The sequence below is a fragment of the Somniosus microcephalus genome, chromosome 33, assembly GCF_052327205.1.
Source record: "Somniosus microcephalus isolate GS21.2 chromosome 33, FLI_Smic_1.0, whole genome shotgun sequence".
Classification (NCBI taxonomy): Eukaryota; Metazoa; Chordata; class Chondrichthyes; order Squaliformes; family Somniosidae; genus Somniosus; species Somniosus microcephalus.
The window spans coordinates 32,103,384-32,128,849 of NC_141019.1; the positions used below are offsets into that span (position 1 = coordinate 32,103,384).

At 51.9% G+C, this 25,466-nt stretch overlaps 1 protein-coding gene across 1 annotated transcript in view; it reads right to left on the reverse strand.

The window, feature by feature from the left end:
- avil (advillin) overlaps positions 1 to 25,466 on the reverse strand; it is a 63,392-nt gene that overhangs the window by 21,151 nt on the left and 16,775 nt on the right. Inside the window, exons 10-16 of the mRNA XM_085972530.1 lie at positions 22,406 to 22,516; positions 21,799 to 22,004; positions 15,572 to 15,650; positions 15,077 to 15,175; positions 8,264 to 8,417; positions 7,000 to 7,100; positions 3,078 to 3,215 (exon numbers count right to left, since the gene is read on the reverse strand). Of these exons, the coding sequence (XP_085828656.1) occupies positions 3,078 to 3,215; positions 7,000 to 7,100; positions 8,264 to 8,417; positions 15,077 to 15,175; positions 15,572 to 15,650; positions 21,799 to 22,004; positions 22,406 to 22,516 (888 nt within the window). The remainder of the gene's footprint in view (positions 1 to 3,077; positions 3,216 to 6,999; positions 7,101 to 8,263; positions 8,418 to 15,076; positions 15,176 to 15,571; positions 15,651 to 21,798; positions 22,005 to 22,405; positions 22,517 to 25,466) is intronic.

The following is a 25,466-nucleotide window of genomic DNA, read 5'->3' on the forward strand; positions in this document are numbered from 1 at the left end:
ACCGACAATGCCGATCCAGTGTCCAATTCCATTTTTACTTGGACTCCTTCTATCTGAAGAGTAACCCAAATTGTCTGGAGGTCTGCACCCTTACCAACGTTGAGTACCCTTAAGCTAGCCAGTTCAATACTGCTTAAGCCAGCCAGTTCATTACTGCTAGCGTCTGAATCGGACTCCTGTTCGGCCACCTTGTGTACCTTTGCGTATTTCCCTTGCGGTGACTTCTTGTTGCTGGTCTTCTTCCCTGACCTGCATACTCTAGCTATATGTCCAAGCTTACCACATGTTCTGCATTCTTGGTTTTTAAACCAACACTGGTTCTGATCATGCGTTGTCTTTCCACAACGATAACATTTAACAGAACTCACACCCAATTTGTGTGCACTGAGCTCCGGTGACCGTAGCTGCATTACTGCCGTGCCTCTCGCTGCGGCTTCGTGTGCTGCTGCCATAGTGACCGCCTTCTCAAGCGTCAGCTCATTCTCCTCGAGCAGTCGCTTTTGTGTATCCTGTTTAAATAAACCACACACAAATTTGTCTCGTAGTGCATCTGTCAGTCCCGTTCCAAACTGGCAATATTTCGCTAATTTACGCAATTCCAGCAAATATCCAGCATTGCTTTCATGCTGTAGCTGCCTTCTGTCGTAAAATTTAAATCGTTCCGCTAGCATCAGCGGCGTGGGGTTTAGATGATCTTTCAGGACAGTAACAATCTCATCGAACGTCTTATCCGCCGGTTCATCTGGTGATAACAGGTGTTTCAATTGCCCGTATGTCTTCGCACCCGTTAAATTTAATAATGTTAGAGCTTTATCTTGGTCACGAATTTTATTGGCCTTACAATAATTTTTTACTCTTTCAACATATATGGCCCAATCTTCGAGGTCACTATCAAAGGTGCTAATATTCCCGTGTTTAGGCATTGTAGATTTGCAATTTCTCAGATTTTATTTTCTTTACTTGTTATCAAAGATGGCGGCTTCCCGCTCTTGCCGTCGTCCTCCGCCCACAAAATGGCGGTTTTCCCGCGCTTGGCGGTCTTCACCCGTCCCCCGACGCCGTCTCCCTTCAGCCCCCGAGTGCGGCCCTTATCTTCGCCGCGATCGCCCGAGTGCGGCCCTTATCAGCGGATGCGATCGATGGCCCGGCTGCGCCTCGCACTTGAAAGTGGCCCGGCCCTTATCTGCCGATCGCTATCGCCCTGTACCTCTCTTCCCCAGTCCTGTCTTCCACTCCGGTTCACAAGCTGATGGAGGCTTCAGGGTCCTAATGCCTGTCGCTTCCAGTGGGGTGGTGAGTGGTGAGGTTTGAAACCTCTCTTCAACCGCCGTGGAATAACTGCCGCAGGGTAAGAACCTGACTCGTCGCCAGTGTTAAGTCTGTGAATTATTTAGTTAATTAAGACACAGACTAATGAGTAACAATAAAAACAGGTCTTTACTGGTTGGAGGTAGGGACTATACTGAATACAAGATTACTGCACAGTGCTTATATACCGGTGTGTTCACCCCCGGTATTACGTCTACAGCAGCCTGAGAAAGTAGTACATCTCTTAAGGTGGAACAGGCTTAAGCTCTCTTAAGGTGGAACAGGTTACATACACAACAGGGGTCACCAGACTTTACCACTTCATTAAGGCCCGCAACCTGCCCTACTCCATCGAGGAGGTCAGGACCATGACCAGGAACTGCCAAACCTGTGCCGAATGCAAACCGCATTTCTTTAGGCCGGACAGAGCAAGCCTGATCAAGGCCACCCGCCCCTTCGAGCGCTTGAGCATCGATTTTAAGGGGCCCCTCCCGTCCTCTGACCGTAATGTGTACTTCCTCAACATTATTGATGCGTACTCCCGTTTCCCCTTTGCCTTCCCCTGCCCAGACATGACCAGTACCACGGTCATCAAATGCCTGAACGACCTCTTCGCCTTGTTCGGGTTCCCGAACTATATACATAGCGACCGGGGCTCATCCTTCATGAGCGAGGAACTTCGCCAGTTCCTACTAGCGAGAGGTATTGCTGCAAGCAGGACCACCAGCTACAACCCCCGAGGGAACGGCCAGGTGGAAAGAGAGAACGCGACTGTCTGGAAGGCCGTTCTCTTAGCCTTAAAGTCTAAGGGCCTCCCAACCTCTTGCTGGCAGGAAGTCCTCCCGGCAGCGCTGCATTCCATCCGGTCACTGCTTTGCACTGCCATTAACGCCACCCCCCATGAACGAATGTTTGTTTTCCCCAGGAAGTCGACTACGGGAACCTCGCTACCAACATGGCTGACTTCTCCGGGGCCCGTCTTGCTGCGAAAGCACGTGAGGGCCCATAAAACGGACCCCCTGGTCGAGAGGGTGGACCTCCTGCACGCCAACCCCCAGTACGCCTATGTGGCATACCCAGACGGGCGGGAGGACACAGTCTCCTTACGAGACCTCGCACCCTCGGGCATCCCTGAGACACCACCGTTACCCCCCACCACCCCCCCAAATCCAGCCCAGGTAGACGGCATGCCGGAACCCCACGATCCTTCGCCGACCACGCAGACACCAGCATTAATATCGGATACTGCACCACCGCTGCCGCTGCTGCGCCGATCAGAAAGGCTTACGAGGCCTCCGGACAGACTGACATACCCGAACTGGTAGTACACTTCACCCCGCCGGACTCAAATTTAAACAAGGGGTGAATGTGGTAAACCACTTTTATCGTTCACTATCGTTACACTATGGTTATCACTGTTTATATCGTTACACTATGGTTATCACTGTTTACACTGTTGTATCACTACACAAGGTCACCTCTTGCCACGCTGTTATACCTGGGCTGACCACAGCTGACTCCGCCCATGGCTCCGCCTGCTTGCCCAGGTATAAAGGTGGTCGACTGGCTGGTATTCCTCCTTGTTGGATCCGATCACCCACGAGGGTGGGCTCTGTTATTTAGCCAATAAAAACCTATAGTTACTAACTTAACTCGTCGCTTTTCATGGACTGAATTGATAGGTATATCATAACCGGAGGTCTGAATGGGAAGTCTGCCACAGTGTAGTTTATGATGCATTTGGTTGTGTCCTCTTCAGACAGCTTTACCTGCCAAATATAGAGGATAAAATGTTGCTTCCTGTTCACTTGGTATGTGTACAGAATCAGGTAGCAGTCACCGCCATAGAAGAAGCCATGCCTCTCGGGGTCCACGGGAGCCAGTTCAAGGTTCTCTATTCTCCAAACCTGCAAAGACAATACGGATTTACGGTCATATGAAGAGCAAGGCGGAGTTTAATGCCAGCTTCATGGCCAGAGAAAATGGAGGGCATTCAAATGGGGCTCTCTGCTCGTATCAAAAATATTCAAAATGGAGTTTAAAAAGTTAGAGCGCAGCTGGTACAAAATCAAAATGGTGTCAGATTACGTCTCCTCACAATGCTTGTCAAATTCAATTGCGGTAACTTCACTCCTGAATTACACTCCACAGTTTGTTTTGGAACAAATCCACTTTGCAGCATTTGGCTACTGGTCTAATGAACTGGAAGCAGGTGCAACAAGGCAGCGGTACAGCACTGGATTAAAGATCTGATGCCCCGCACGCACCCCAACCACCCTCCTCAAAAGAAGCATCAACTGGTGTAATTGGGTGATACAAAACTAGCTTTGCCGAGACTTGAAGAGGGTCTTAAGAAACAGGAGGGAGACATTGGGAAGACACCGGTTTTGATTCCCCATTAAACAAGTTTCCATTTAACTAGAAGTAGGAGAAAAAGGATTGCCAAACAATTTTCTTGTCTTCAATCTGATCCAACCATTCATCCACCTGTCCAATCGTCCATCCACCTCTCCATCCATCCATCTGTCTGTCCATCCATCCACCTCACCACGCAGCCACCTCGTCCATCCACCTCTCCATCCATCCATCTGTCTGTCCATCCACCTCACCACGCAGCCACCTCGTCCATCCACCTCTCCATCCATCCGTTTGTCTGTCCATCCATCCACCTCACCACGCAGCCACCTCGTCCATCCACCTCTCCATCCATCCGTTTGTCTGTCTATCCATCCACCTCACCACACAGCCACCTCGTCCATCCACCTCTCCATCCATCCGTTTGTCTGTCTATCCATCCACCTCACCACGCAGCCACCTCGTCCATCCACCTCTCCATCTATCCATCTGTCTGTCCATCCATCCACCTCACCACGCAGCCACCTCGTCCATCCACCTCTCCATCCATCCATCTGTCTGTCCATCCATCCACCTCACCACGCAGCCACCTCGTCCATCCACCTCTCCATCCATCCGTTTGTCTGTCCATCCATCCACCTCACCACGCAGCCACCTCGTCCATCCACCTCTCCATCCATCCATCTGTCTGTCCATCCACCTCACCACGCAGCCACCTCACCAATCCACCTCTCCATCCATCCATCTGTCTGTCTGTCCATCCACCTCACCACGCAGCCACCTCACCAATCCACCTCTCCATCCATCCATCTGTCTGTCTATCCATCCACCTCACCACGCAGCCACCTCGTCCATCCACCTCTCCATCCATCCATCTGTCTGTCCATCCACCTCACCACGCAGCCACCTCGTCCATCCACCTCTCCATCCATCCATCTGTCTGTCCATCCACCTCACCATGCAGCCACCTCGTCCATCCACCTCTCCGTCCATCCATCTGTCTGTCCATCCATCCACCTCACCACGCAGCCACCTCGTCCATCCACCTCTCCATCCATCCATCTGTCTGTCTATCCATCCACCTCACCACGCAGCCACCTCGTCCATCCACCTCTCCATCCATCCATCTGTCTGTCCATCCATCCACCTCACCACGCAGCCACCTCGTCCATCCACCTCTCCATCCATCCATCTGTCTGTCCATCCATCCACCTCACCACGCAGCCACCTCGTCCATCCACCTCTCCATCTATCCATCTGTCTGTCCATCCATCCACCTCACCACGCAGCCACCTCGTCCATCCACCTCTCCATCCATCCATCTGTCTGTCCATCCATCCACCTCACCACGCAGCCACCTCGTCCATCCACCTCTCCATCCATCTGTCTGTCCATCCATCCACCTCACCACGCAGCCACCTCGTCCATCCACCTCTCCATCCATCCATCTGTCTGTCCATCCACCTCACCACGCAGCCACCTCGTCCATCCACCTCTCCGTCCATCCATCTGTCTGTCCATCCATCCACCTCACCACGCAGCCACCTCGTCCATCCACCTCTCCATCTATCCATCTGTCTGTCCATCCATCCACCTCACCACGCAGCCACCTCGTCCATCCACCTCTCCGTCCATCCATCTGTCTGTCCATCCATCCACCTCACCACGCAGCCACCTCGTCCATCCACCTCTCCATCTATCCATCTGTCTGTCCATCCATCCACCTCACCACGCAGCCACCTCGTCCATCCACCTCTCCATCCATCCATCTGTCTGTCCATCCACCTCACCACGCAGCCACCTCGTCCATCCACCTCTCCATCCATCCATCTGTCTGTCCATCCATCCACCTCACCACGCAGCCACCTCGTCCATCCACCTCTCCATCTATCCATCTGTCTGTCCATCCATCCACCTCACCACGCAGCCACCTCGTCCATCCACCTCTCCATCTATCCATCTGTCTGTCCATCCATCCACCTCACCACGCAGCCACCTCGTCCATCCACCTCTCCATCCATCCATCCATCTGTCTGTCCATCCACCTCACCACGCAGCCACCTCGTCCATCCACCTCTCCATCCATCCATCTGTCTGTCCATCCATCCACCTCACCACGCAGCCACCTCGTCCATCCACCTCTCCATCCATCCATCTGTCTGTCTATCCATCCACCTCACCACGCAGCCACCTCATCCATCCACCTCTCCATCCATCCATCTGTCTGTCCATCCATCCACCTCACCACGCAGCCACCTCGTCCATCCACCTCTCCATCCATCCGTCTGTCTATCCATCCATCCACCTCACCACGCAGCCACCTCGTCCATCCACCTCTCCATCCATCCATCTGTCTGTCCATCCATCCACCTCACCACACAGCCACCTCGTCCATCCACCTCTCCATCCATCCATCTGTCTGTCTATCCATCCACCTCACCACGCAGCCACCTCGTCCATCCACCTCTCCATCTATCCATCTGTCTGTCCATCCATCCACCTCACCACGCAGCCACCTCGTCCATCCACCTCTCCATCCATCCATCTGTCTGTCCATCCACCTCACCACGCAGCCACCTCGTCCATCCACCTCTCCATCCATCCATCTGTCTGTCCATCCATCCACCTCACCACACAGCCACCTCGTCCATCCACCTCTCCATCCATCCATCTGTCTGTCTATCCATCCACCTCACCACGCAGCCACCTCGTCCATCCACCTCTCCATCTATCCATCTGTCTGTCCATCCATCCACCTCACCACGCAGCCACCTCGTCCATCCACCTCTCCATCTATCCATCTGTCTGTCCATCCATCCACCTCACCACGCAGCCACCTCGTCCATCCACCTCTCCATCCATCCATCTGTCTGTCCATCCATCCACCTCACCACGCAGCCACCTCGTCCATCCACCTCTCCATCCATCCATCTGTCTGTCCATCCATCCACCTCACCACGCAGCCACCTCGTCCATCCACCTCTCCATCCATCCATCTGTCTGTCCATCCATCCACCTCACCACGCAGCCACCTCATCAATCCACCTCTCCATCCATCCGTCTGTCTATCCATCCACCTCACCACGCAGCCACCTCATCCATCCACCTCTCCATCCATCCATCTGTCCATCCATCCACCTCACCACGCAGCCACCTCATCAATCCATTTCTCCATCCATTTGTTTGTCTATCTACATCTGCATCCATCTCATCACCTGTCCCCCATCCGTCCATCGGTCTCTCTATCCATCCACCCAACGACCTCTCCAATCTTCCATCCATCTGTATATTTTATATCTCTCTCAATACCAGTATCAAGTAATAATAGTACTGTACCTCTGTTTTTCCTGTGCCATCGTCAACCATCCTCTCTTGAGCTGCCATCTCTGGGACGGCATGCATTAGGGTGGCATCAAACTTCTGTTGGCTAACTTTGGCTGGAAAGGGAATAAAAGGTCAAAGTGAAAGTGAAAGATCATCAATATCATTAACTCTTAGAATAAGGGGCTGCCCTTTCAAAACTGAGATGAGGAGAAACTTCTTCACTTAGAGGGTAGTAAATCTATGGAATTTGCTACCCCAGAGAGCTGTGGAAGCTGCGACATTAAATAAATTTAAAATGGAGATAAACAGTTTCCTAGCTGATAAGGGAATTAGGGGTTACGGGGAGAGGGCAGGGAAGTGGACGTGAGTCTAGGTTCGGATCAGCCATGATCCTATTGAATGGCAGAGCAGGCCCGAGGGGCCGTATGGCCTACTCCTGCTCCTACTTCTTATGTTCTTATGTTCTAACTCATAAGGAGTACGTTGTACTTAGGAACATAGGAACAGGAGGAGGCCATTCAGCCCCTTGAGCTTGTTCCGACATTCAATGAGATCATGGCTGATATGCATCTTAACTCCATCCACCTGCCTTGGCGCCATATCCTTTATACCCTTGTTTAGCAAAAGTCTATAGCTCTCGGATTTAAAATATTCATTGAGTGAGCATCGACTGCTTTTTGTGGGAGCGAATTCCACATTTCTACCACCCTTTGCATAAAAAAATGTTTCCTAACTTCTCTCCAGAATGGCCTGGCTCTGATTTTGAGGTTATGTCCCCTTGTCCTAGACTCCCCCACCACCAGAAACAGTTTCTCTCGATCTTCCCTAACAATTCCTTTCAAAATCCTAAAAACCTCCATCAAATCACCCCTTAACCTTCTATATTCCAGGGAACACAAGCCTAGTTCATGCAATCTCTCCTCATAATCTAACCCTTGGAGTCCGGGTATCATTCTGGTGAATCTGCACTGCACTCTTTCCAAGGCCACTATATCCTTTCTAAGGTGAGGTGCTCAATACTCCAGGTGTGGTCTAACCAGGGCTTTGTATAGTTGTAGGAAAACCTCCTCCCCTTTATATTCTAGCCCTCTAGCTATAAAGGCTAACATTCCATTAGCCTTTTTGATTATTTTTTGTACCTGACCACTACATTTTAGTGATCTGTGTACATTGACCTCTAAATCTCTTTGGACCTCCACTTGGATTAAAATAGAAAACCCCACCTCTCCACACATTCCTGCCCAACATCTGAAAGGTTACTACTGTACATACTTACCAACTTTACCAACTGTGTGTATTTTCCCTAAACCCATTGTCTGCTCCTTCACCACCCATTTCTTGAAAAGCTGTTTGAACATGGCTGATTCAGCTCCATCATTCACAGTCTCAATGTTAGTGGTGTTTGAGTAGCCCTCCATCTTAATAAAGTCCTGCATTAGAAAAAAGAATCCATCAAGATAAAAGCATTTGGCCTAGAAATTCAGTTGCGTTCGCCAGCCGTTAGCGCCTTAGGAGGGGTAGATCTCGAGCGCTAGGCACTTAGCGCCCGGGCGCAGGACGATCTGCGCCTACGCCCAACTTCAGTAGACATTTAGCGCCGGCGCAAAGTGTTTGCGCGCGCTCAGCTGCGCGCGCAACTTATGACGTCATTTCGTCGTGCAACGCCCTTTGTGCGCCCCAAACCGGAACTTCAGTTGCGCCCGCCCAATGTGGGCGTGGCGGTGTTAAGAACTGTGAAGTGGAACGCAGCAGAGGCCCTGCGGGCCTCGGGGAGCGCTAATTAAAGGGCACTTACACTGAACTATAAAGGCCAGCCATTTTGCTGCAATGACTTTTCTGCAACGGATTTCTGGACAGAGACCAAGGAAGAGACCTTACTGATTTGGCCCAACATAGGAGAGGTATTTTTGGCTTCTGGCCAGAGCTTGGAAATTTGCCTCATTGTGATTTCATTGTTTGCAAGTATATTATGGGGGCTGCATGGGGTTCCAACCCTCAGTTCCAGCATTATGTGCGAAGGGCTCGCAGACGCTGTGTGAGAGGGGCAGCCATGCCTAGACGCAGAGGGGGCATCAGGCGTCGGCAACGTAGGCCTTACCCACTCAGGGAATACCGCCAGCAGGTGTCCTATCTCACCATGACTGCCGCGCAGTGTGTTAAGAGGCTGCGCTTCAGAAGGGAGGTGGTTGCAGAGATCTGCCAGCTGCTTCACAGAGATCTGCGTCCACAGCTGATGTGCAGGACGTCTCTGTCGGTGGAAGTGAAGGTCACGGTGGCTCTGAACTTTTATGCAAGCGGCTCCTTCCAAGCCGCTGCTGGGGACATAGCTAACATCTCCCAGTTCGCCGTGCATCGCTGCATCCGGCAGGTCACCGATGCCCTTTTCACAAGGAGACACCAATTCATCTCCTTCCCCATGACCCTAGAGAGGCAGGAGCAGCGTGCAGTCGGATTTGCGAGGATCGCCGACTTCCCCATGGTGCAGGGCGCCATTGACTGCACGCATGTGGCTTTGCGGGCACCTATCGACAATGCCGAGGATTACCGCAACCGGAAGGGCTACCATTCCCTCAATGTACAACTGGTGTGTGACCACAGGCAGCGCATCCTAGCTGTCAATGCCCGCTTTCCAGGCAGCAGCCACGATGCATTTATCCTGCGCCAGACTACTGTGGCTGACATGTTCCAGGCACAGCCTCCCCCAAGAGGATGGCTTATCGGGGACAAAGGCTATCCTTTGTGTACATGGCTCATGACCCCGCTCCGTGCGCCCAGGACCCCTGCTGAGGAGGCATACAACGAAAGCCATCAAGCCACAAGGAACATCATAGAGCAAACGATTGGCATCCTCAAGCAACGGTTCCGCTGCCTGGATCGCTCCGGCGGATCTCTGCAGTATTCGCCGGATAGAGTCTCCCAGTTTGTCGTCGTTTGCTGCATGCTGCACAACCTGGCTATCCGCAGGACTCAGGCACTGCCACCTCACGTTGGACCACCACCTCAGGAGGACGAGCAGGAGGACCATGAGGAGGAGGAGGAGGAGGAGGAGGAGTACCAGCCCAGGAGGGAGCCACAAGGTCCAAGGGCTGTCCGTCGGCGGCTTATTGAACGACACTTCTAGGCCCCCTGTCAGGGAATGGCTTGTGGCAATGAAGGCACATGAATGCAGCCGCTCCGCAAGCCCTCAGCCGGTTAACGCAACAACCACTTGAAACATCACACATGGACAAGCTGAATAAAGAAAAAGCTTTATTGAACAAACTCAGGGCCCTTCCCACATGAAACCCAAAAACAGACAACACCCCCAAAAAACAGTCAAAAACATATCTCACTCCCACAACCTGGGGAGGAATAACAAAACTTGTCCATCCAAATGGCCTTCATCCTCGGCCTTACCAAAAGAACCCCCCCCATAGACAACACAACCACCCCCATATAAAAAAACATTTGCCAACACACTCTACTTTGTGTGCCGAGAGGGCGAGTCCTTGTCCAGGCTTTTCCGGCCCCTGGCTGACCTGCTGCTCCGCCTCAACCTGGGCCCTGTGGGTGCTGCAAGGCTGGGGGAAGGCTCCTGAGGGGCACATTGCGTGACGGCAGATGCCCTTGGGGGTCGGCCTAGACGAGCTCTGGCCCTCGAGGGGCCGGCTGCTGACTGCTGCAGCTGTGGCTGGGCAGCATCAGTCCCTCCAGCAGCTCGTCGCAGCTTCGCTGGGGGAGTGGCAGTGGCGGCTGCAGCAATGGGGGCAAGCTGGCTGATGCCAGGCGCTCGCTGCTCGCCTGAGACACTGGCACTCGGCCGGGCTGGCACTGCAGCAAGCGCAGCAATCTGGTGAAGGCCAGACCGCTGTGCTGCTGCAGCGCGGCGGGTGCCCTGGCGATGCCTGCCTGACACAGCGAGTGTGGCAGCAGTGAGTGCCCGTACTGCCCTGGTCTGTGCCCGCATCAGACCAGCCAGTGACTGCATGGCACCACTGATCAACTGTCCACTCGCTGCCTGTGCTGCCCTGAATTCGTCCCGACTCGCGTCCTGTGCTGCCCTGAATTCGGCCCGACTCGCGTCCTGTGATGCCCCGAATTCGGCCCGACTCGCGTCCTGTGATGCCCCGAATTGTTCGAGACCCCTGGCCTGTGCTGCCGCGAGTTGTTCGAAACCCCTGGCCTGTGAGGCCCCGAAATCGGACACACTATGAGCCAGGGACTCAATGGCCTCAGGCAACCGTGCCACAACCCCCATGAACTCGGTGTGCCGACGATCCGAGTCCGCGGACATTTGATCAAGGAGGCGCACCTCCTGGGCGAGGACCGTCTCCGGACTGGAGGCCGGACTCTCCCTCTGGGGAGAAGGCAGCCGAGCTGCCCGACCCTTCCCGCGTGGCTGCACGCCACTGGGCCCAGCAACTACACTCCCCTGCAACACTTCCCCCCTCTGGGGAGAAGGCAGCCGAGCTGCCCGACCCTTCCCGCGTGGCTGGACGCCACTGGGCACAGGAGCTACACTCCCCTGCAACACTTCCCCCCTCTGGGGAGAAGGCAGCCGTGCTGCCCGACCCTTCCCGCGTGGCTGGACGCCACTGGGCACAGGAGCTACACCCCCCTGCAACACTTCCCCCTGGCTCTCCTCCAGGGAAGACGTGTCCCCTCCATTGCCATCCCCTGGCGCAGATGAGGGTTCCCCCGATGGGCCGCCTTCCTCTTGCTCCTCCTCGTCCTCCTCTTCCGAGGGACTGACACTCGCAGCTTCAGGGACCTCCTCCTCACCAGCTGAAAGCAGGAAGGCACAAGAGTAGCTTTAGAGTGAGGACAGGGCGTCAGCGAGGGAGGCATGAGTGGTGGCATTCTGCGCATTGGTCGGACAGTGGCAAAGGATGTAGATCTGAAGCGCAAGGGGAATGAGAGAGGTCCAAAAGGTCATGTCCTTACCATTGGGGCCCAGCACAGGGTCGGCATCTCCAATTGCAACGGGGCCAATCACCCGGGCACCCATGAGTCGACCCACGCGCTCCTCCAGGTCACTGAGCTGCTGGAACTGGGGACGGCCTCCCCCGGTGACAGTCCGGCTCTTCAGATTCTGGGCCAGCTTGGCCTGCAAGAGAAAGGACGGCCTCTAAGTACAGTGTGGTGCCCTGTTGTTGTGTGCACTGCCTCCCATGGTCGAATAGCTTGGCCAGTGTGTAAAGTGCAGAAAGTGCAATTGATGTTCATGCCAGTGCCATAGCTGCTGGATGAGGGCTGGCCATTCGGCCTTTGAGGTCCCTTTGCCCATAATGTGAGGTGCACATGCAAGGATGAGGAGGACACTGGAAAGGGTACTCACCCTGACAATCCGAGTGAGGTCGTTAAACTTTTTCCGGCATTGGACAACAGTCCGGGGGACATCGCAGGTGGCTGTGACCCTCTGGGCGATATCCCTCCAGGCTCTCCTGTACACCCTGTTGGGAGGCTTCTTGCCACTGTCCAGGAACAAGATATGGCTTCTCTTCTCCAAAGCCCTAACCAGCACCTTTAAATCATGGCCAGAGAAGCGCTGCGCTCGCTCACGGGCCCTCTGCATCCTTCCTGGCGCTATTTCTCTCCAGCAGCAGTGTTTAGGCCTAGCTGGAGGGCTGCAGTATCCAGGGCGTGGCAGCAGACCAAGTCGACCCTTCCCCCTTTAAGAGCTGGCCGGCGCCAGGGTGTCTGCTGTCAATCAAAACATGACCGCACCTGCGCTGCGCCCGGCTTCGGCGGTATCAGTCTGCACCGCCGGCTTAGCGCCTAAAGATAGCCGTGCATCGCCAGTTTTAGCGCTCGAGCAAACTCCTTGGCCAAAGCTACTGAATTTCGGCGAACTGCCCTCCACTTTCCGGCGGGCGCAAACTTTAGCGGCTGCCCGACTTTACCGCCCCAAAAGTGGCTATACTGAATTTCTAGGCCTTTGTGTTTAGAAACTAACCGAACATCTGCCCGCAGGTCAATTTGGTTTAGTTCATAAATTCAAACCAGTGATAGATAAGGTAGAAGCAGCTCAAGAGCTGGAACCAGGCTGATTGTTCAGCTTTCGCGCTCAGCAGGCACCGAGGCCAATAGTTTTCTCTCAGTTGAGATACGTTAACTCAGCACAGACCAGTGATGAACTGGACACCTTGCTGATCTCAATGAGACACCAAGGCAACTGCAGACACATTTTTAGGGCTAGAGAAAACGTAGCTAAGGTTGCGGCTCCTGATCACTAACCAGAACTGGAAAGTGAGCATACCAGCAGCGGTCTAGACATTGCAGCCTGTTAGATTGTACATACTAGCAGTCTAGACATTGCAACCTGTTGCACTGTACTTACCAGCAGTCTAGACATTGCAGCCTGTTGCACTGTACTTACCAGCAGTCTAGACATTGCAGCCTGTTGCACTGTACTTACCAGCAGTCTAGACATTGCAGCCTGTTGCACTGTACTTACCAGCGGTCTAGACATTGCAGCCTGTTGCACTGTACTTACCAGCAGTCTAGACATTGCAGCCTGTTGCACTGTACTTACCAGCGGTCTAGACATTGCAGCCTGTTGCACTGTACTTACCAGCAGTCTAGACATTGCAGCCTGTTGCACTGTACTTACCAGCAGTCTAGACATTGCAGCCTGTTGCACTGTACTTACCAGCAGTCTAGACATTGCAGCCTGTTGCACTGTACTTACCAGCAGTCTAGACATTGCAGCCTGTTGCACTGTACTTACCAGCAGCCTAGACATTGCAGCCTGTTAGATTGTACATACCAGCAGTCTAGACATTGCAGCCTGTTAGATTGTACATACCAGCGGTCTAGACATTGCAGCCTATTAGACTGTACTTACCAGCAGTCTAGACATTGCAGCCTGTTAGATTGTACATACTAGCGGTCTAGACATTGCAGCCTGTTAGACTGTACATACCAGTGGTCTAGACATTGCAGCCTATTAGACTGTACTTACCAGCAGTCTAGACATTGCAGCCTGTTAGATTGTACATACCAGCAGTCTAGACATTGCAGCCTGTTAGATTGTACATACCAGCGGTCTAGACATTGCAGCCTATTAGACTGTACTTACCAGCAGTCTAGACATTGCAGCCTGTTAGATTGTACATACTAGCGGTCTAGACATTGCAGCCTGTTAGATTGTACATACCAGTGGTCTAGACATTGCAGCCTATTAGACTGTACTTACCAGCGGTCTAGACATTGCAGCCTGTTAGATTGTACATACCAGCAGTCTAGACATTGCAGCCTGTTAGATTGTACATACCAGCGGTCTAGACATTGCAGCCTGTTAGATTGTACATACCAGCGGTCTAGACATTGCAGCCTATTAGACTGTACTTACCAGCAGTCTAGACATTGCAGCCTGTTAGATTGTACATACCAGCAGTCTAGACATTGCAGCCTGTTAGATTGTGCATACCAGCGGTCTAGACATTGCAGCCTGTACTTACCAGAGCTCTAGACATTGCAGCCTGTTAGACTGTACATACCAGCGGTCTAGACATTGCAGCCTGTTAGTCTGTACATACCAGCGGTCTAGACATTGCAGCCTGTTAGTCTGTATATACCAGCGATCTAGACATTGCAGCCTGTTAGTCTGTATATACCAGCGGTCTAGACATTGCAGCCTGTTAGTCTGTACATACCAGCGGTCTAGACATTGCAGCCTATTAGACTGTACTTACCAGCAGTCTAGACATTGCAGCCTGTTAGAGTGTACATACCAGCAGTCTAGACATTGCAGCCTGTTAGATTGTGCATACCAGCGGTCTAGACATTGCAGCCTGTACTTACCAGAGCTCTAGACATTGCAGCCTGTTAGACTGTACATACCAGCGGTCTAGACATTGCAGCCTGTTAGTCTGTACATACCAGCGGTCTAGACATTGCAGCCTGTTAGTCTGTACATACCAGCGGTCTAGACATTGCAGCCTGTTAGTCTGTACATACCAGCGGTCTAGACATTGCAGCCTGTTAGTCTGTACATACCAGCGGTCTAGACATTGCAGCCTGTTAGTCTGTACATATCAGCGGTCTAGACATTGCAGCCTGTTAGTCTGTACATATCAGCGGTCTAGACATTGCAGCCTGTACTTACCAGAGCTCGAGACATTGCAGCCTGTTTCTCCTCCTTTGTAGCCCGTTTTCCCTTCCAGACATATATCTTAGTTCCACTCTGATCTAGTATGTAGCAATCCTGGAAGATATTGAACAATTTCACATTATTAAATGCAAGAACCCAGTTGCAAGTCATATGTCGATCAGTACGTAGGGTGCACGTTTCATTGAAAACCCCTGTATAAACCAGGTCTTATGGGAAAACCCATTATAAAAGTGTCCACAGTTTTTGCGATTAACTATGGTCCCTGCAGGTGTCGCTGTGATAGAAGTTTCAATGTTGGAGGTGTCAAACTGTGGCCGTCACACAACACACACTGTTTTAGTGAATGTCCTACAATGGCCAGAGTTTGTGACTAGTGGTTTAATGTGTCAGTGTCACTAATAAACAGGGGAGGAGAAAAAGACGTGTCCTGCCCATGTCCTGACAATGCTGAATGCCTAAAGAAGGACGAAGGCTGTGCCGGGTACTCACATCGTGATTCAGCATGTCCTGGATGAGAGGCCGTGCAGCAACTTTGGTCACCTTCATTTTTCCACCAGCATCTGAAACACTGAGTGATAAAGGAAGCGTGTTTTTGTTTGTTTCTAACTCTTTGCCTGTTTGTAGCCATTGCTTTCCTTGAATGTTATACAGTATGTCGTACAAAATAATGCGGCAGTGCACTAACTCGCTTTGCCATAGAATGATATACAGAGCCCACCACTTGCTGTATGATATCTACAGCATCTCCTATTCCCCTGCCATTTGTCACTGTCTGCCCCGACACCCATCACCGCTGCAGAAAATGGCAAAATCTTACACCCAGAATGGAATAATATCACCACAAGCTCCATCTCCACATATTATAATGAGCACCAAAGGCTGCAGTGTGTTTAAGGATGTGACATGTCTCAGGGATGAGATGGTGTTGATTAAACAGCTCAACATTTGCCCATGTGGTTTATGACATTTTCTGAACCCCGATTTATAACACACTCCACAGGTGCTACTCTGTACGTAATCATCTCCATGTGTGCTATCATATATAACACATTCCACATGTGCTTTATTACATGTAACATGCTCCACATATTCACTATCCTATATATAAAACATATACTCCATGTGATATTGTATATTTAACATGCTCCATATATGTGCTATCCTATATATAACATGCTCCATATATGTGCTATCCTATATATAACATGCTCCATATGCGCTATCCTATATATAACATTCTCCATATGTGCTATCCCATATATAACATGCTCTGTACATATGCTATCCTATATATAACATGCTCCATATGTGCTATCCTAAATGTAACATGCTCCATATGTGCTATCCTATATAGAACATGCTCCACATGTGCTATCCCATATATAACATGCTCAATATATGTGCTATCCCATATATAACATGCTCCATATGCGCTATCCCATATATAACATTCTCCATATGTGCTATCTCATATATAACATTCTCCATATGTGCTATCTCATATATAACATGCTCTGTATATGTGCCATCCCATATATAACATGTTCCACATATGCTATCCTATATATAACATGCTCCATATATGTGCTATCTTATATATAACACGCTCCATATGTGCTATCCTATATATATAACACGCTCCATATATGTGCTATCCTATATATAACATGCTCCATGTGTGCTATCTATTATATAACATGCTCCATATATGTGCTATCCTATATATAACATGCTCCATATATGTGCTATCCTATATATAACATGCTCCACATATGTGTTATCCTATATATAACATGCTACACACGTGATATTCTATATATAACATGCTCCACATATGCACCATTCTATATATGACATGCTCCATATGTGCTATCCTATATATAACATGCTCTGCATGTGCTATCCTATATATAACATGCTCCATATATGCGCTGTCCTATATATAACATGCTCCATATGTGCTATCCTAAATGTAACATGCTCCATGTGCTATCCCATATATAACATGTTCCACATGTGCTATCCTATATATAACATGCTCCATATGTGCTATCCTATATATAACATGCTCCATATATGTGCTATCCCATATATAACATGAACCGCATATGTGCTATCCCATATATAACATGCTCCATATATGTGCTTCCTATATATAACATGCTCCACATATGTGTTATCCTATATATAACATGCTACACACATGATATTCTATATATAACATGCTCCACATATGCACCATTCTATATATTACACGCTCCATATGTGCTATCCTATATATAACATGCTCCGCATGTGCTATCCTATATATAACATGCTCCATATATGCGCTGTCCTATATATAACATGCTCCATATATGTGCTATCCCATATATAACATGAACCACATATGTGCTATCCCATATATATAACATGCTCCATATATGTGCTTCCTATATATAACATGCTCCATATATGTGCTATCCTATATATAACATGATCAATATGTGTGCTATCCCATACATAACATGCTCCATATAGGTGCTATCCTATATATAACATGCTCCATATATGTGCTATCCCATATATAACATGCTCCATATAGGTGCTATCCTATATATAACATGCTCCATATATGTGCTATCCCATATATAACATGCTCCATATAGGTGCTATCCTATATATAACATGCTCCATATAGGCGCTATCCTATATATAACATGCTCCATATATGTGCTATCCTATATATAAAATGCTCCTTATATGTGCTATCCTATATATAACATGCTCCATATAGGTGCTATCCCATATATAACATGCTCCATATGTGTGCTATTGTTGAGATACCGCAGCAAACGTGGGAGTCGAGACCAGAGTTGATGGAACACAACTGCTTTAATTTACATCATGGCAAAACAAGTGAAGTTAAAAAGCCCGCGCAACCACTTAAATACTCCCCAGACAGGAAGTGCTCCCGGCAGCCTGTCCCTGCGGGAAACAAGTTGCCGGAGGAAAGGGCCCACGGCTGGGGGCGGCTGCTGCCGGCAGTGCGCCTGCGTAATCTGTCCGTGCCGCCGTGAGCGGATTATGTCCAATGGTGGCGTGTCGCCACAGAGCTCCCCCCAGAATCCGCTTAGGAGGAGTGGACGAGTCGTGACGGTGGTCTAATGGTTCCGCCGGAGCGGCTCTGAGTGGCCGCCGGTCTAGTTGGTGGGGCCGGGCGGTTCACCGCCGGCTGTGCTGGCTTGCTGGCGGGACGGCCTCTAGTTGGAGGTCGGGCCACGGGGACCTGTTCCCCTGGTTCTGTGTGTGCTGGTTTGAGTCGGTCGATGGAGACCGTTTCGACCCTGTCGCCGAGTCGCAGCTTGAAGACCTTGTCCCCGGTTTGTAGTACCTCGTACGGTCCGTCGTACGGGGGTCGCAGGGGTCCGCGGTGTGCGTCGTGTAGCACGAAGACGAAGCGTGCCTGCTGTAAGTTTGGCAGGACGTGAGGTGCGTGTTCGCCGTGTCGGTTAACCGGAAGTGGGGCGAACTGTTGAGCGGAAGAGAAAGAGTTGAGCCGCTGCTGTTCGGCCGACCAAGGCGTGGTAGCCTCCGGGAGGAATTCGCCTGGTACGCGCAGCGGTTGTCCGTAGACTAACTCCGCTGCTGAGGACTGGAGGTCTTCCTTGACCGCGGTGCGTAGGCCTAGTAGCACCCACGGTAGGCGGTCAGTCCAGGTACTGTCCTGCAGGCTGGCGCGGAGTGAGGCCTTGAGTGACCTGTGGAAGCGTTCACACAGCCCGTTGGCCTGCGGGTGGTACGCCGTGGTTCGGTGGAGCGTCACCCCGAGGTTGCGTGCTGTGGCCGTCCAGAGTTCGGAGGTGAACTGGGCGCCTCTGTCGGAGGTTATGTCGGCCGGTACGCCGAACCTCGCGACCCAGGTGTTAACGAACGCCCTGGCGATGTCGGCTGTGGTGGTGGAGGTCAGCGGCACTGCCTCAGGCCAGCGTGTGTAGCGGTCGACCATCGTGTGGAGATAAGTTTGGCCTTGCGATGGCGGCAGAGGACCGACGATGTCGACGTGTACGTGGTCGAAGCGGCGGCTGGGTACCTCGAAGTCTCCCAGGGGTGGTTTTGTGTGCCGCTGCACCTTAGCCCGTTGGCAGGAGTTGGCCCAAGTCCGAACATCTTTGCTGAGGCCGCGCCAGACGAAGCGCTGGGAGAGGAGTTTGACGGATGCGCGGGAACCCGGATGGAAGAGCCCGTGGAGCGCGTCGAAGATGCGGCAGCGCCAGGTTGCAGGGACAACCGGCCTGGGTTGGCCGAGTGAGACGTCGCAAGTGACTGCCGTGGCTTCGGGCCCGTGCGCGACCTTGGCTAGGCGTAGCCCTGGCAGGCTGGTAGCCGCCGAGAGGAGGTCTGGGTCCGTGAGCTGGGCCGCTGCTAGTTGCGCATAGTCGACCGCTAGGTGATTCGCGCAGATGGCGGGACGGGAAAGGCGGTCGGCGACAACGTTGTCTCTACCGGAGATGTGCTGGATGTCCGTAGTAAACTCGGACACGGCCGCGAGCTGGCGTTGCTGCCTAGCGGACCAGGGGTCGGTGTTCTTGGCCATCGCGTATGTGAGCGGCTTGTGGTCCACGTACGCGGTAAAGGGGCGGCCCTCCAGGAGGAACCTGAAATGGCGGACCGACAGGTGGAGCGCGAGGAGCTCGCGGTCGAAAGTAGAGTATTTGACCTCCGGGGGGGCGCAGTTGGCGGCTGTAGAAGGCAAGTGGCTGCCACGCGCCATTGACCCACTGCTCGAACACGGCTCCGACCGCATGGTCGGAGGCGTCGGTGGTGAGCGCGACCCGGGCATCGGCCCTCGGGTGCGCGAGCAGGGTGGCGTCGGCGAGCGCGTTTTTGGTGGCGTCGAAGGCGGCTGACGTGTCAGCGGTCCAGGCTATGGCCATCTTGCCGGATTTACCTCGGAGGGAGTCGTATAGGGGCTTCATGAGGGCTGCAGCTCTGGGGATGAACCTGTTGTAGAAGTGAATGCTCCAGGGATGGGGGCCATAGTGTTGATGTCGATGAGGCGGTGCCTCGGAATGTCGACAAGGAGGCCGTGGGCGCATAGGAAGTCGGCGCCGATGAGTGGGCAGAGGACCTTGGCTGTGAGGAACTCCCAGCAGTAGCGGCGGCCTGCGAGGTCGAGCGTGACCATGCGGGTGCTGTATGTGCGGATGTCAGAGCCATTGGCTGCGGCCAGCGTGATACCCCGTGCGCCGCGTTGGATTTCGAGGGCAGAGGCGGGGGTGATGCTGTGCTGGGCTCCTGTGTCGCACAGAAATCGGCGGTTGGTGCTGTTGTCGGTGACGTACAGTAGGGGCCCCTTTTGCCCCGCAGCCATCGTGGGGGCCGGTGCGGGGGGGGGGTTTGAAAGTGCACGGCGGCGTGCAGCGTTGGGCCCTAGTGCCAAAACGGGTGTGGTAGTAGCAGTGACCCGGAGTGGAACGGCGGTCGGGCCTAGTGGGCCGGGGGGACCGCGTGGTCGTTGCCGTGAGGTCGGGTGCGACGTCGCGGGCAGTCTGCGCGGAGAGCAGCCGGTCGGCCTTTTCGGCTATCTCGTTCAGGTCATAGAGCCAGACTCCACAATGAGCGGGCGGATGCTGGCAGGGAGCTGCCGAATGAAAAGCGTGCGAAAGAGGGCGCCGGGTTTTTTGTCGTCCGAGAGGGACAGCATGTGGGAAAGCAGGTCTGATGGTGAAGCGTCACCAAGGCCTGGGAGGTCGAGGAGTTGGCAGTTGCGCTGGTAGGAGGACGCCTGAAATGTTTTGAGGAGCGCGGCCTTCAGATGTTCGTACTTGCCTTCCTCTGGTGGATCCTGCAGCGCTGCCCAAACCTTGGGGACTGTGACGCAGGTGAGAGAGGCGACGAGGTAGTCGTACTTCGTGGCGTCGACTGTAATGCTTCTCAGCCGGAATCTGGACTCGGCTTGAACGAACCAGGCCTCGGCCAGGTTCTCCCAAAAGTCCGGTAGTTTAACCGTGACTGCGTTTGTATCCGCCATGCTAGCTTAGGATTCGTCCTGAGCGTCGGGGTCACCAGTGTTGAGATACCGCGGCAAACGTGGGAGTCAAGACCAGAGTTGATGGAACACAACTGCTTTAATTTACATCATGGCAAAACAAGTGAAGTTAAAAAGCCCGCGCAACCACTTAAATACTCCCCAGACAGGAAGTGCTCCTGGCAGCCTGTCCCTGCGGGAAACAAGTTGCCGGAGGAAAGGGCCCACGGCTGGGGGCGGCTGCTGCCGGCAGTGTGCCTGCGTAAACTGTCCGTGCCGCCGTGAGCAGATTATGTCCAATGGTGGCGTGTCGCCACACTATCCCATATATAACATGCTCCATATAGGTGCTATCCTATATATAACATGCTCCATATATGTGCTATCCTATATATAAAATGCTCCTTATATGTGCTATCCTATATATAACATGCTCCATATAGGTGCTATCCCATATATAACATGCTCCATATGTGTGCTATCCCATATATAACATGCTCCATATAGGTGCTATCCCATATATAACATGCTCCATACATATGCTATCCTATATATAACATGCTCCATATAGGTGCTATCCTATATATAACATGCCCCACACATGATATTCTATATTTAAAACACTGCACACATTTGCTATTTTATCTGTAACCCACTTCCAGCAATTCCACATATAAAATGGAGCTGAGTTTACTTATACTCTTACTGGCAGAGGCTAATGTTGGCTTTCTGCTGTTGATCTGCTTTTTCATCGGATGTCGATGACTTTATTTTCTTGGTCCTTTCCCCAAGAAAGTCATTTACAACCTTCATCAGCGCAGGAGAATTCTGTTCCTGGTCGCCTTCGATCACTCCGATCTCTGCTCGCCCACCTCGCTCCCGATCTCGAATGTCCTTCGCGAGTTGCATACCCTATAGAGCGGACAAATGGAGTTCAAACAAATATTAACTCAACCACTCATTGTGAGGGGGATCCGATAAAGAAAGACTTGCATTTCTATAGCGCCTTTCATGACCACTGGACGTCTCAAAGCGCTTTACAGCCAATGAAGTACTTTTTGAAGTGTAGTCACTGTTGTAATGTGGGAAACGCGGCAGCCAATTTGCGCACAGCAAGCTCCCACAAACAGCAATGTGATAAATGACCAGATAATCTGTTTTAGTGATGTTGGTTGAGGGATAAATATTGGCCCAGGTCACTGGGGAGAACTCCCCTGCAAAATGGTGCCGTGGGATCTTTTACATCCACCTGAGGTGCTTAAAGGTTCATTCATAAAAGCATAGGAAGCATTGACTGCCAAATAACACTGTACCTTCAGTCGTTCCATTCGATTGCTGTCTGGCCCATTCCACTGAATTATGACTTTGCCAATATCCAGTAGAAATACGTCACCCAAGCTGTAACTGTTCCAACTCATTTCAACCTGTAAAACACATCACGCACGTTAGAACAGTCTCCACCCAGTGACTGGTCGGTGGTTGATCTTCTCTAAAAGGTTGGGCAGCTCGGTCGGTTGAGCTTTGGAGTCAGAGCCTGAATGTGTTCACTCAGCCTTCCACCTTTCTGGGGTGGATAAAATGAGCACCACAGGGAGTGTGGAGAAACAGGAGACTGCAGGGACCCAGCTCCTGCTGTATGATAATATAAGGGATAAGCACCACACCCAATGGGCAGCTCACACTTAATGGAGACCCACCTCTGTGGTTCTTTCTCAATCAATCTTCTGTGGCAATGCCCTACGGCTCTCTGGATCTGGAGAGTGCTAATGAGATTTCTGCAATTGTTATTGTCAAATACACATTCCCTGCTCCCAGCACTTGGTCTGTTAGATAATCCAATGTGTGTGTTTCACTCTGTGTCTTGTGTTTCTATATCTGTATGCGTTTCTGTTTATCTGTGTCTGTGTGTTTCTCTGCACATCTGAATTGGAAGCTTTGCCTCTTGATACAGAGAAAGCACAGTAAGATGTAGCCTCTGCTCTATTCACAGTGATCAGAACAGGTGGTTGTCCCCGAATGGTCAACCTGTAAAAAAGGAGATATTCTGGGTGTCATACAGTGACACACACAGCCATCCTGCCATCCCTTTACCAGAATGTACTTACTTAGAGAGTTAAATTAGGAGGACAGGTTGCATAAACTTGGCTTGTATTCCCTCAAGTATAGAAGGTTGAGGGGTGATCTGATCGAGGTATTTAAAATCTTTAGAGGATTTGATAGGGTTTCCTCTGGTGGGGGAATCCAGAACAAGGGGACATAATCTTAAAATTAGAGCCAGGCCGTTCAGGGCTGATGTCAGGAAGCATTTCTTCACACAAAGGGGAGTGGAAATCTGGAACTCTCCCCAAAAAGGCTGTGGATGATGGGGGTGGGGTGGGGGGGGAGTCAAGTGGAGCTTTCAGGATTGAGATTGATGGATTTTTGTTGAGTAAGGGTATCAAGAAGGGATATGGAGCAAAGGCGGGTAAATGGGGTTGAGGTACAGTTCAGCCATGATCTAACTGAATGGCCGGAGGGGCTGAATGGCCTCCTCCTGTTCCTAATGTAACAGGCTCGAGGGGCTGAATGGCCTCCTCCTGTTCCTAATGTAACAGGCTCGAGGGGCTGAATGGCCTCCTCCTGTTCCTAATGTAACAGGCTCGAGGGGGCTGAATGGGCTCCTCCTGTTCCTAATGTAACAGGCTCGAGGGGCTGAATGGCCTCCTCCTGTTCCTAATGTAACAGGCTCGAGGGGCTGAATGGCCTCTTCCTGTTCCTAATGTAACAGGCTCGAGGGGGCTGAATGGGCTCCTCCTGTTCCTAATGTAACAGACTCGAGGGGGCTGAATGGCCTCCTCCTGTTCCTAATGTAACAGGCTCGAGGGGCTGAATGGCCTCCTCCTGTTCCTAATGTAACAGGCTCGAGGGGGCTGAATGGGCTCCTCCTGTTCCTAATGTAACAGGCTCGAGGGGCTGAATGGCCTCCTCCTGTTCCTAATGTAACAGGCTCGAGGGGCTGAATGGCCTCCTCCTGTTCCTAATGTAACAGGCTCGAGGGGCTGAATGGCCTCCTCCTGTTCCTAATGTAACAGGCTCGAGGGGGCTGAATGGGCTCCTCCTGTTCCTAATGTAACAGACTCGAGGGGGCTGAATGGCCTCCTCCTGTTCCTAATGTAACAGGCTCGAGGGGGGCTGAATGGCCTCCTCCTGTTCTTAATGTAACAGGCTCGAGGGGCTGAATGGCCTCCTCCTATTCCTAATGTAACAGGCTCAAGGGGGGCTGAATGGCCTCCTCCTGTTCCTAATGTAACAGGCTCGAGGGGCTGAATGGCCTCCTCCTATTCCTAATGTAACAGGCTCAAGGGGGCTGAATGGCCTCCTCCTGTTCCTAATGTAACAGGCTCGAGGGGGCTGAATGGCCTCCTCCTGTTCCTAATGTAACAGGCTCGAGGGGGGCTGACTGGCCTCCTCCTGTTCCTAATGTAACAGGCTCGAGGGGCTGAATGGCCTCCTCCTGTTCCTAATGTAACAGGCTCGAGGGGGGCTGACTGGCCTCCTCCTGTTCCTAATGTAACAGGCTCGAGGGGTTGAATGGCCTCTTCCTGTTCCTAATGTAACAATCTCGAGGAGGCTGAATGGCCTCCTTCTGTTCCTAATGTAACAGGCTCGAGGGGGCTGAATGGCCTCCTCCTGTTCCTAATGTAACAGGCTCGAGGGGCTGAATGGCCTCCTCCTGTTCCTAATGTAACAGGCTCGAGGGGCTGAATGGCCTCCTCCTGTTCCTGTGTAACAGGCTCGAGGAGGCTGAATGGCCTCCTCCTGTTCCTGTGTAACAGGCTCGAGGGGGGCTGAATGGTCTCCTCCTGTTCCTAATGTAACAGGCTCGAGGAGGCTGAATGGCCTCCTCCTATTCCTAATGTAACAGGCTCGAGGGGCTGAATGGCCTCCTCCTGTTCCTGTGTAACAGGCTCGAGGGGGGCTGAATGGTCTCCTCCTGTTCCTAATGTAACAGGCTCGAGGAGGCTGAATGGCCTCCTCCTATTCCTAATGTAACAGGCTCGAGAGGCTGAATGGCCTCCTCCTGTTCCTGTGTAACAGGCTCGAGGGGGGCTGAATGGCCTCCTCCTGTTCCTAATGTAACAGGCTCGAGGGGCTGAATGGCCTCTTCCTGTTCCTAATGTAACAATCTCGAGGAGGCTGAATGGCCTCCTCCTGTTCCTAATGTAACAGGCTCGAGGGGCTGAATGGCCTCTTCCTGTTCCTAATGTAACAATCTCGAGGAGGCTGAATGGCCTCCTCCTGTTCCTAATGTAACAGGCTCGAGGAGGCTGAATGGCCTCCTCATGTTCCTAATGTAACATGCTCGAGGGGCTGAATGGCCTCTTCCTGTTCCTA